The sequence below is a fragment of the Macrobrachium rosenbergii genome, chromosome 10 (assembly GCF_040412425.1).
Source record: "Macrobrachium rosenbergii isolate ZJJX-2024 chromosome 10, ASM4041242v1, whole genome shotgun sequence".
Classification (NCBI taxonomy): Eukaryota; Metazoa; Arthropoda; class Malacostraca; order Decapoda; family Palaemonidae; genus Macrobrachium; species Macrobrachium rosenbergii.
This window is the reverse complement of record NC_089750.1, coordinates 19945320-19958544: the sequence shown is the minus strand read 5'-3', so window position 1 is coordinate 19958544 and position 13225 is coordinate 19945320. Positions and strand designations below refer to the sequence as shown.

Here is a 13225-nt window from a genome sequence, read left to right as displayed (position 1 = left end):
ACCCGATTTCGGTTCATTTGTTTTTGTCCATCTGGTTAAGCCCTGCCCACACTAACGGGCACTGACCGACGGGCAAACACTGTTCCCATAGCCCGTTCCATTCAGGACCCACTAAGTGGGTCCTGGTTCCATTATACTGACCGACCGTGTACATAACGGATCATTGGTGTACATATCATAAAATAATAATTTTTAAGCAGTGTTGTCTGAGTAGTTTTATACCTTCAGATTTTATTTTGCTTAAGGAATTGTCAGTAGACAATCGTAATCAACAGCTAATGTGGTTTAGTTAGATCTGTTTATAGTTAGTTGAACAGAACAGTGTTGTTATGATCAAGTTTTCCTGAATTTCGTAAATTAGGTGAACGGACCTTATGAATTGTTTTATTTTTGCCTAACAGGTAACAAGCATCAGCATCAGTCGTTGTTTTTTTTTTATTAATGAGGCAGTGATCATTACTCTTCAGCTCGTCATGGCATACTAATAATCCCGTAATAGCTAAGAATCATTACCTTAATTTCTTCTAACCAGGCACCCCGAGGCTTCCCCCGTACCACAAACGATCTGGGGATGCAAATTCCTCGTGGTTGACAACGATCTCTTTGTGCTCTAGATACTTCCTCCCTCGTCAGCTTAACCTCAACTTTTGCCATAATGTTATTACTTGACACCCACACCCACCACAGGCCCGGTCGTCTTGTGCTCAGACATCTTTCTGTGTTTTCGTTAGGATTTTAGAACAGTTGTATTCGAGAGATTGCAAGGCTGTGTCTTGGAGAAGTGAAACGGTTACCTCTGTAGCAAAAGGAATCTTTTAATGGCGTACTAAATTGCTGATTTCACACATGGAAACGAGTCCGTTATCAAGGAGCGACGGCATGGGTTAAAAAAAAAAGATGCAAGAAAGATAAGGCGTACGATAACGGAAGACACGATGATTTAGCCCAAGGTCTAGACCTTGATTTAGCCTATTTAAATAAGAAAGGCTGCAGTAAACGTATCCAAAGGTACAGGGAAGTTGGCAGAAAATTACTCCAAAATTTGTATCTTTAATAATTTTCTGCGAATCTCTGTTGCATTTTCACGTTTAACCAAAAACCCTCGAAATGAGGTCTGCTTTGACACTTTTTGGAATGGAGAAATTTACTCGTGTTTTATTGAAAAGTATATAATTGACTAATAATGCGATGAAACGTTTTTGGCAACTAGTTCACAGAATGAAAGATGCAAATTGAGATACATTATCAGAAGAGAATGGACTTCAGTGCCGAAGGATCGAGTTTTTGTAAGAGTTATTGAATGTGGGAAGTAGGAGAGAGGCAGGTCTGAATGCAGAAGAAGAAAAGGGGTTAGTGTAAGTTTTAGAACATTTGTAGAAGTGACTGTTTGGGGATATAAGAGAGCTCTTAAAAGAAGGAACAGTGGAAAGGTGCCAGAAGTTGATAGAATCATAGTGTTATGATGGTGATACTTATCTCCGAGACATTTTTAAGTAGAAAGATCACGATTTTCTATAAAAAGAAAGCTTATGGTAGAATGTTTAGATGTACAATTGACTGGATTAGGGTAAAAATGAATCTTAAGTGAGTGTGTTACCTCCATTATTATTTCAGCAGATGATAAGAAAGGTCAGGCAGATGTAGACGCAGGATTGTGTTTTCAAAGAACCATCGTTAATGAAATACTGCATGTTTAACGTTTGCTGATGGTAATTAGTAATGATTATGAGAAGCTGCAAAGGCTGGTGAAAGAGTATGAAGATGTTTTAAAAGAAAGAAGTCGAAGGTGAATTGGGCAGTTGTAATGTTATGAGGATAATTTTTGAGCAGTTAAGGCAAAAACAGTGTGTGATGGTAGAACGAGTGAAGAGGGATGTCCTTGATGTGTCATTTAAAGTTTGAAGAGGGTAGTTACAGTACTCATTTTGTCGTCTTCAGGTACACTGTAAGAGGGGATTGATTATATACATAAACAAACACACACAAATATGAAATGTATGTGACGCTGCAAATTAATACCGCAGCAATATTCAATACTGGCCACACTGAAATGCTGATTTTGATTTGACTAAAAGCATCCAAAAATGTTTAAAAGGATTGAACAATTGGTGTTAATTGTTTTCACTGGAGATAAAAAATAATATAATAATATTGGTAAGACCTGACTTTATATTAATACAATGGTCGAGAATTTTGAGCATTTTTATTTATAAAACATAATATTTCTGTGTAAAAACAGGATAATGCATCATACTTAACCTAGTTAAAATCTGAAGAATGACAGCCAGTTCACCCAACCTCGTCGTATCTTTCATATATATACAGTGTACAAGTATCAAGATGTGGTGGTCAAGAATAAGACAGATCTCGTGTTTCATAACATTAGCATCTTAAAACAACTATGAATATGAAATAGTATAAAATACTTGTTAAAATTTTGTGAGTTTTAGTGACATTTATTCGATATTCATAGGTAAATCCCTTCCACGAACTTCTGTCACGGGCAGAAGTAATGGGCATACATTGAAAGCGTTCAGTCTGCCTGCTTTCGTCACATCTGTATATAGTTACGAACTTAATTACTTCCAGATAGCTATATATATGCATTCATGAAATATATTATAAACACTAGGGTGTGTGTTTCATAAACACACAGGCATTTGACGTATATTTATTATACGTGCTTCAGTCATTATCTCACTTTATTTTTCTCACTTCCTGTCATCGTCCCTTTAATTCTTCCTTTGCTATTCTTATTTGGTGTTACTGATTCATTCATTTTCCCCTCTTTTCATTATTGATTCCCTTAGCTTCTAAAAGTTTACAGCATCAGTTCACATTATTATTTCCCTTATTTTATTTTTCCCCTTTTTTTCCTCCAGTCTCCCTCGATTTTCATGTGTGGTCAAAGTTTACTACCTCCAGTGTTCTTCACTACTTCCCTCTTTACGATTTCACTCTCTTGCTTTTCTTATGTTCCCAGTTTGCAATCCCACTAATCCTTTCAATATCCAAGGTGGTACTGTAGTCGTTTACTCCCTGATTCCGACGGTTTTCTTTTTCTTCTCTCCTTCGCTGCCAACTCTTTCGGAGATCCTGTCGGCGTCTTGCCTTTCGTGCTGAGGATCTAGGGGTTTGTGGACGGGCTCTGGCTCCTTCATTCCGGAGGGCGCTTTCGGCTCCTTGTCCTCTTGCAGTCCTGCTTGCGGACTTTCAGAGAATTTGAAGGTGAGGCAGACGTTTTTCCCGTGGGTGCAGAGGACTGTGTCTGTGATCTTAGGCAGGGTCTGTTTTCCAGGTTCTGGAAGGAAGAGAAAATTCAGTAAAGGTAACACTGTGTATCTTCTGGCTTTAGGCACAACAGGCAGAGAGTTAAGTGAAAAAAATTATATATATATATATATATATATATATATATATATATATATATATATATATATATATATATATATATATAATATATATATATAACTATGACAGTTAAGGAAATGTGCGCAAACAGCTTCTTGATTGTTATGAAAACGTATGCAAACACCCTTTTGATTGTTATGAAAACCTACGCAAATAACTTTTGTTTTGAAAATGTACGAAAACAGTTTTTTTATTGTTACGAAAACGTACGCAAACAGTTTTTTTTAACAACCCATTTCCCCCAAAATAGGCTACTTTATAATGGTTGGCCTTATAACTACCCTCCTTTCTAACAAGCCGAAGGTAGCATGATATAGAAAATGGAAAGTCTGGCATTACTGTATTGTGAAACAAAAATGCAACTAAATTTAGTCGCGCCACTTGATTAGTAAGAAAGCAATAGAACTATTTCTTTCACTCTTTATGTTAACGTTTCTTTACAGTTAATTGATGATATTATTTGAGAGGAAATATCACGCATGTGCTTTTTATGGTAGACCTTCAGCAATTTCTTGATTCCAGTTATGTGGCCCCCAGGTCTTTTCGTTTACCTAGCAATAATCATATCAGCCCTTACTTAAATTAAACTAACCTAACTTAATCAAACTGCCAGAATGATTTGGGGCTGACATAACTTGCTTCCTGATGGGCCTTACTGAAAAGTACTTCCCATAAGGAGCACTTAATGTTAAATGTACTTCTACGACTCGAAACCAGCCTTCCATCACCGCCTTACAGCATTCAGGAAAGTCTATACGAGATTAATCACCTCCAGTTTCCGTTCCTTTATTCTCTCCATCTTCATTTTCTCCCGTTGTAACTGCAGATAGCGGCGTTGCATCGGAGATGCAGCCTCTGCAACATTCCTTTTCGTGACAGTGGTGGTTTTTGCATCGTAGAAGGCAGACGTTGCTCTCTTTCGACGGGTCGTCCGTGACTGCAAACTCCGGCTGGAGGGTCACCTTTCGACAGATGAAGAAATAGTAATTACCACACGTATATTAGTTATAATGTTAATATAAGCTGCATTTCACCACTACAATACAGAAGATAGCGGTGTTTTTATATAAAAGGCAGCTGCCGTTGTTTAAATTTTTCGATGCTTAATTTCGAATTGGGAGGAGGAGGAGGAGGAGCTCAAAGCAATTTCGAATTGGGAGGAGGAGGAGGAGGAGGAGCTCAAAGCAATTTCAAATTGGGAGGAGGAGGAGGAGGAGGAGGAGGAGGAGCTCAAAGCAATTTCAAGGAGGAGGAGGAGGAGCTTTGGGGAGGAGGAGGAGGAGTGCTTCAAAGTTTGGCAGTCGAAAGTGGTAGTTACTAAACCGTATAATTCGAGGAATACTGATTTCTCCTGAGAAAATGTGAGAAGACCTGGCTCGACAGGTGGTACAGTATCACCTGAGGGGAGAAGGGACTCGCCTTAATGTCAGTGGAAGAGTAGCCGAATATTATGGTTAGGTAAGAGCTACAGATGCTGATAAGATGATAAAGAGTTAAGATAAAAGCCAGTTCGGAGTAACCTGAACATTCAAAATCTTGACAGACGTGAAATGTTTAATTATATTTTCTTAAAAAAAATAGAACAGAGGAACTTAACAGGCAGTATCTGTGTCGTGGAGGCATTAAACGAGACTAAATTTCAGGACCCCCTCTTGAGATGTGATGTGCTCACAAGCTCTGGTTTAATAAGGGAAGAAAAAGTAATTCGATATGACATGCGACCAGCACATGAGTACTTTGAAGATGACTGAAGAATAAGTATGAAAGTGTGTGTCATCGATAAAAGCACGAATGGAAGAGATAGAGAAATAAAGCTAGAATGCACTTTATGGAGAAAGAGAGTAAGGCTTTAAGCACCTATTCAGTGTTATTGCAACGGATATATTTAGATATTTTTTTCTTGTTGCTCACAATCCATCTACGTTGCAACTTACCTGGGTCACACCTTCGTCCAGGAAGAATTCTCTCAAAGCTGCATGTGTTGACAGGTATACCTTCTTGTTCAGGAACACGACATGAGCTGTTGCAACGACCTGGTGGAAATGACATAACTGCAGTAAACCATTTGGTTGGAAAACAATATTGTGGACCAGTTAAAAGATTTACCCCAATTACAAATAACGGCTGGTACAGACGTTACAGATAATAAGGTAAAATAAAGCAGTAATCGTAAGCGCTGTTCTTATAATCGATTCGGTCAAGAATACACTGTGTAATGTCATCAAAAACATCTGTTGTGACAATGACGAGGAAAGAATATTAAAGCGAAATGGGACGAGGTTTTTTTACCAGATGGCGGATTGCTAACATTGTTTTAGTTCATAATTGTTTTACTCATAATTCGTAAGGAGGCTGGCGGGAGGGGCAACTTTCAGCCTCCCTGATTATTCCAGGCCTGAAATGAGAAAACGGCGGGGAGGTAGGAAAAAATCGCGGCTTAATTTTGTAGTGATAGACACCCCCGAACAACACAAAAGCCGGAAAATATTATTCATTTACTTACAGAGTAATTGCAGGTAAGATTTTGTTAGGTTCACTGAAATGAGACTGAATTAAGTAAACTGACGTCTGAACAAGGCCGATGGGAAAGGAAAGTTATCATAGTTAAGATATTCCTTTCATGCCTTAATAGAGGTTTCATTCGTAAAAGGTGAGATTCTCAGATTACTGGACCAGAACAAAGTAAAGTGAAACGTATTAATCAAGTCAGATATGAGAAAACCGCACGTTTTCCAGATTTTTGTCTACGTAATTTGTGAAACATGAAGATAAAGACTCAAGGAACTGTAGAATAGTGGCTGAACTATTGAAAATTTTATGGGCACTGTTACTTTGGATCATTCCTAAAGAATATCCCTCAGAGCTCTTGTGAATTTGAATCTTTGATTTTTCATATCTTGGGAACAATCAACAATTCTGAAGAAAGATCCGAAAGAATTAGATCAAACATTAATTTTATTGCACTTTTATGATGTTAGTGCTTTTACAAATAGAATGAATTAAAACATTAAAAGTTTTAGGATACCTTCCATAAAAGTAAACGAAGCTAACCCAAAAGGAGGTAACCTGTTAACATAAGACCTTCAAAGCACAGAAAAGCTTTTTAACTTTCTATCTAAGATGTTTGTACAGTCACTGATGTCGCAGTCGCGAAAGAAAATAGTGCTATTAAACGATTAGACGTACTTTAGTTGGAGTAAATGTCCAGATGTGCAGATGATGGACGTTTAGGATATCTGGGAATTCATCGAGGATCCTGCTCTTAAAATCTTCCACGTTGATGTGCCCTGGAATAGTCTGGAGTAGGATCTGACAACATTCTCTGCCTGTGGAGATCAAGTGACATTCAGTTTAGATGGCGAGCTGAATTCAGAAACTGTATCAGTATAGTCTTCGAATTCACTATCCTTGGGAATAACTTACACTGAAATGGAATTGTATATGATAACTGACCTGCCCTAACCAGGATTCACACCTAGGCCGTTTTGTGTTGGAGCACTGATGACTGACTTTATATGCTCGGCCATGTTATTGGGTTAGGTTATGTGTGACTTAATGTTTGTAAGTATAAAAATGTCACCTGTATTTGCGACAGTTATCATTATATATAAGTATATATATATATATATATATATATATATATATATATATATATATATATATATATATATATATATATATATATATATATATATATGTACATACATATAGTATATGTGTATTATTTGCGATGTGTCAGCCATCTTCCCATGAAGAAAGAAACTGTACTTTAGCATTTCAGACGTTACATTTGTTTATCCATATTATAAGCATTTTCTTATTGATAAAAATATTTATGAAAGTATGTCAAGGCCAATAAACTGGAAGCTGTAGTTTCATTCTAATAACAAACAGTGTTAGCTATTTTCACAAACTAAATTTCGCTAACATCTGAAGCTCGTTTAGGAAACAGGAAAGTGTCTAGCTGGGAGTCAATCAGTTATAGAGTTCATAGTTAAGAAAAGGGAGCAATTCACAAGTTAAGTAGAAGAGAGTTCAGTGTTACCAGACTTTCCAGAGCTATAATAGTGTCAAATGTTTATCGATAAAAAAGGGTACATAAGCGGGTGGACCAACCATATGGGTAACTGAGCCACATGAGAACTGCAGCCGATGTAATAGCCAAAGCCGGGTCTATGTAGAGTGCGATGGTCTCTCCATTGTCCCACTGGACCACTGCAGCGCAAAGCTCTACGAGAATCAATCCTGCAAGAGAGAAAAATAAAATCGGTTCCAGTGTTTCATGTCCAAGGATATATTTACGTGACTTCTGCAGTTTGAAATTTTAATTACACATTCTTAGGTTTTATAGAACATGATCTGGATGGGTGAACACTGACAGAACAGAAGTAGATTTTATTTTTATGCATTTTAATGACGATGACAGATGGTTTAAGTATGCCTGAGTTACGTCAGGTCATTCTAATTTAGTTTGATTTACCTTCAATAAAGTCTACATCTTACGCATGTTGCGTAGTTCTCTACCACAAGACAAACTACTGTCATAATTACGTGCAACTGAAATATTATGACCCTTGCAGGGTGATGCCAGTTTGATATAAACCAACCAATTAATCAACACGTGTAATTCAACTGATCAACTTGAAAGGAACAGGACTCACCACTAATGTCTCTCATGACCTCTTTAAGCCTTTCCTTGGCCGAACCTGCATTGAGGTTCCCCAAAGAGAGAGTTCTCCTGCCAGTCTGCACTGCCTCTTGAGTCAGCTGTTTTCCAACCCACACGCCGCCAGAGCCTCTTAATTCCAAGAAGCATCCTTGGTGATGGGTGTAACCTGCAGACAATAAATTATTGTTCAATAACCTAATAATTAATAGAATTTGTGTGAATCACACGTTGAATGCAAAATGTAGAGTCGTTATTTAAAATAATCAAAATAATGCTTTGTGTCAGTAATCAGCAGTTGTTTTTAAAAACGCCAGAATACAGGATTGTATGGGTTCCACAAATGTAAATAACCAAAAAAACCCGAATAACATGCATCAGATGGCCATGAATGGAAGAACAGTGATTATGATTTGCACATCTTTCCTAGAAATTAACCAGATAATGACAGATTTACATTATAATATTCTGGTTGAGGGGACAATAAATGAAGTGTACTGATGAACGGTAATAATTATGAGATGAGGTTAGTAACTGCACTTTTAAGAGCAGATTCATGGTGAACTCCCATTTGCAACATTGGTAAAAGGAGTCTGTCTCTCGAGGTTATAGGGAAAAAGCTAAATATTGGAAGCATATCATCATCTGTGCACATTCTGTTTTCTTAGAAAATAAAGGAACTAATTCAATATATACATATAAAATGTTCAGATAACATCCACACAGCCTTCTTAACGCTTCCAGGGCAACAAAGGTCTTGCACTGAAAGTAATGAAGACAATTGTAACTAGCTGTTATTTGCGTATACTTTTGTGAGGTCTTTGAAGAGACTCTCGTTTCGAGATTAAAGTCTGGACACGGTATCTTTGAAATGAACCTGACATCTTTAGTATTTATTTTACACAATGCGTGAATGAGTTATCTACAAGTACCTTGAGAATTAGCGAATTCAATCATCTTGACAAATGGCAAACAAAGAGATCTGTTTACCACTGGGAACAGATTGACTCTCAAAATTCCCTTCAGCTTACTAAAGTATGCCACAGAACATTTTTTGTGGACCGATTTTCTAAACGTTGTGGTAATCTATTGTAGATTTCATAATTTACTTACTCATGATTCAGAGCAAACTCCAGATAAGGTTGAAGTCCCAGCGCAAAAGATACTTCTAGTGAATGTATGTTTATGGATGCTTAACCAGTTTTCCATATATACACGAACTTAGCATAACTCATCTTCAGCAATTACTGGTTATGAGCCTTATTATTTCCATTGCTGTTTATTTCATTTGGCTGTTCGGTATTACACACATGAATGTGAAATAAGAGCAAGAATCTTTTTTTACTTTGAAACGGATTGCATTTTTCATAGGTCTAGGAATATTTTTATTGTATGTATTTCATTAAAGGAAAATGACAGGGGATTCCTTCAAGGCGTTATAGATGGGCAAGCCTCTATCACGACATATCAGTAACTCTCATCACATCTCGGCACGCTGTATCTATTTATGGTTATCTTAAAGATTATCGGACGAGATAAAAACCGTTTTCTCACGCCATAGAATGAAAATGTGTTCCTTATCATGAAGAATGATCACTCGGTTACTCTCTTTGCGGTATCACGTGTCGGACATGTGAGATGATTTGTCTTTTGTCGCAAAATTCCAATCAGGGTTAATTGTATATCGTTAATTATTATATAGAGGCTAGCGAGGGCAACTTAGTGACAGGAAATAAAATGGGGTCACGGTGTATAGCCTACTCTGCGACCTTCAAAATGACGGTAATGTAATAGGGTCGAAACGACAAGTTCCGGTCTTAGTATCTTCATCCTGTATATTCATTTTTATGGAGCCACTGGTGAAAGAAGCTGTCCTCATGTTGGAAGATGGCAAGTGTAAACGTTTTAGTCTATTACCCGTCGACTGTCTTATTTACACACAGCCTTTATATTTAACCACAATTTTTTTATATACAGAAAAACGTTGACCTTTATTGCAAACCATTTCACTCTTTGCAGCTTCTAGTGCTTACAGTAATAAGTTGTCAGTATTTATGTAACTGTAAACATCAAATAAGGTGGGAATTATGACTTCCTACACTGGAATAACGTGACTAAGAGTGTGATGCAGTGGAGGTAGTCCTCGTTGTGTGAAACATTTGCTTTATTCTGTTCCAAGCAATATGATAAGTTTGCTCTTGTAGTATATCTACCTTCACCTATAGCAGTGAATGACAGTGTTAAATAAACTGTTTTAGGAACCTCAGGATCGTTTCGTTTGTGGACACTTCCTTTACTCTCACCGGTAAGCTTTCCTTGGAATCCTCAATGGCTTGGCAATAAAGTCCAAACCGGTTAGGACCTACACCCCGTCTCTAATTTTTACACCTGTGGTAATGTGTGATAAACGAATCTCCTGTTAAAGTGATTATAATTATATATATATATATATATATATATATATATATATATATATATATATATACTATATACTGTATATATATATATATATATATATATATATATATATATATATATATATATATATATATATATATATATATATATATATATATATATATATATATATATATATATATTAGTATAGCTTTTAGAACCAAAATCCAGTTTTATTGGGGACGTCTGGGTACCTTCTCATTGTGGCGTAATAAAACTTATTCATGTCATAGTTAACAGATGTCGAGGTTGCCTTCAGACCTTATCTAAGCCCAAGGCAATCTGGCTGGCGATCTAATCACCATAATAAAGGTAAGTAAAGGTAATTCATATCTAGTGCTTCAGGAATCCGCTGACACTGTCAGCTATACAGAAACAGCTTTGCAATCAGTCATTGACCCACAACGACCACTTTTATTTGCGTCATCACTCAATTATAGATGTGGATGTTCGTGAAGTTAAGAATGTTTGGCGTTGCTGTTTTTAATAATAATAATAATAGTGGGGAAAATCCACAATGATGTCAGTTTAAATATATATATATATAACACAAATGTATATGAAACGAGATTTTTCGAGAACCTGCTCGATTCTTCCTCTCAGTCTAAGAAACAGTCGAGCAGGTTCTTGAGAGCTCTCGTTTTCTATATATTTTTAAATATATTGACACTGACATCATGGGATTACTTCGCCATTTTACTGACTTGCGATTATGAGATTTAGTGAATAATAATAATGTTCTTTACTGACAATAAACAGCGCTGGAAGAATAAGTAACGGCAGGTGTTCCTTACCGCCTATGAGACAGTAGACTATGCCGTTCAGGACGAGACCAACGACGCCGAGTCCCATGATGTGAAGCGGGTGGTGCATGGCGTCCTGCGTCAGGGGAAAAGAAAATTGCGTTCATTAGTCATTCATAACTTGATACTTATCAAAGCTAAACTTTTGATGCTATTATTGTGTTGTCGGTGATTACATTACAAAAAAATGCATATATTTATTATAGCCACATCAAGCCATTTTTCTTGAATGACGATTAGATCAGATTAGAAACCCAAAACAATAGAGCATTCCACACATACATGCGCGCGCGCTCACGTACACACACAAATAAACCCCATGTATGTCCTTAGGGCAAGGCGTGGACTAACAATTGTCATAAAAATTATATATATATATATATATATATATATATATATATATATATATATATATATATATATATATATATATATAATGTATAGCTTCAAAGACGTAAGTGCATATCTTTATTGGTAATGCCAGTGCAATAAATTTTTGTGCATTCTGCTAGATGTAGAACCGTATATAAAAGGTTGAGGGGATATTATTAATGGAATTCGACCATTAATGATTTTACAGTTGTGCTGTGATTTCACCATGAAGTCAGTATTGGCTAATTGTGCGCGTGTATTGCTTGACATTGTTATTTTAAGGTGCCAAATGTACTTGCCTTCTTGCTGGTTTGTGACCATAAAACCCGTTTTCAATTTCTGGGTACTGTCATAGCCTGTGTGCTTTGGCTCCCCACAGTCATGGTTTCAAGCTCCTCTGCTTGAGGGTACATTCTGCTGTACTTCACCTTCCTATGTATACTTATTTTTTAAGGTTCAGTGTTTCATTTTCCTATTTATTTTATGTATTAACATTAACTGCCATTTAATCACTTAATTCTGTATGTTGTTCTTTCTTGTATATTTACTTCTATCTCCTATTTTCCGTGCTTTTATCGTATTCAATATGTGTGGATTATATTTTTTGAGTCTTGTTATCCAAGTTCATATAATTTCGGATATTATATGCAAAATTATAAGTAACAGTGATTAATAATAATGTTACGTTACAGGAAAAACATACTAAGTTAAGAATAGCGTAATCTAGTGTGCTATCTCTGATTGTGCTGTTTGTATGCATTCTGAGAGGGGGGGCCGGTTCAGATAGTCGTAAAATATGCACCATTAATTAAAAAAAAATACTTACAGCAGCATAAGTCTTGAAATAGAGAAACAGATCCAGTTATGTAACTGTATCAATATATTTTAAAATATATTTTAATATTTATTCCCAAATTTTTTAAAAATAAATCTCTACAGAGAGCCTTCGAGAATCTGTACGGTCGTACAGATTTTCGGAAGCTCTCTGTAGGGATTTTTAAATATATTTCAAAGGTTACATACCTTGATTTTCCTCCATATGCACCTTTGCGTGTAGTTCGTACTCACAAACGTGCATTCTGATATATTTTATTTTTCGCTTTTGGAAGAGGAAGAGGAAAACAAAAGTGAAAAAAACGTCGCTTATTGGGTGAATAAATCTCTGAAAAAAGGGAAAGTGAAGGAGAATACTTGACACTATATAAAGAACTAATGGATGACAAACAAAAATTTCATCAGTATCAGGACAAAATATTGTCGCCGAGAAACCACACCAGCATTTGAAGGTGACGGTCCGTGCTATAATAGTGCGGTATAGTGTGAATATTTCGCCGGTCCGCTACGCTACTGTTACGTGCAGGTGCATTTACGTATAGTGTGAATAGACCCTAATTTAATGAGGAGTTGAATTTTCCATCGTGCCGTATCACTTTAGAACATTATTTCCCACCGTTACTGGATGTCAGCGTACATGCCAGTTTTTCGTCTTGGCATCACGTATTTTTAGTTTTCTTGT

The 13225-nt window shown here is 36.5% G+C and overlaps 2 protein-coding genes across 3 annotated transcripts in view; one reads left to right on the top strand and one right to left on the bottom strand.

The window, feature by feature from the left end:
• LOC136842538 (uncharacterized) overlaps positions 1–13225 on the top strand; it is a 182840-nt gene that overhangs the window by 64317 nt on the left and 105298 nt on the right. The gene's annotated exons all lie outside the window — the stretch shown is intronic.
• ZnT77C (Zinc transporter 77C) overlaps positions 2187–13225 on the bottom strand; it is a 30426-nt gene continuing 19387 nt past the window's right edge. For both annotated transcript variants that reach the window (XM_067109955.1, XM_067109956.1), the window contains exons 4-10: positions 11329–11413; positions 8073–8246; positions 7528–7656; positions 6598–6737; positions 5346–5444; positions 4181–4373; positions 2187–3301 (exon numbers count right to left, since the gene is read on the bottom strand). In XM_067109955.1, coding sequence (XP_066966056.1) covers positions 3033–3301; positions 4181–4373; positions 5346–5444; positions 6598–6737; positions 7528–7656; positions 8073–8246; positions 11329–11413 — 1089 coding nt within the window. In that variant the 3' untranslated portion in view covers positions 2187–3032. The remainder of the gene's footprint in view (positions 3302–4180; positions 4374–5345; positions 5445–6597; positions 6738–7527; positions 7657–8072; positions 8247–11328; positions 11414–13225) is intronic.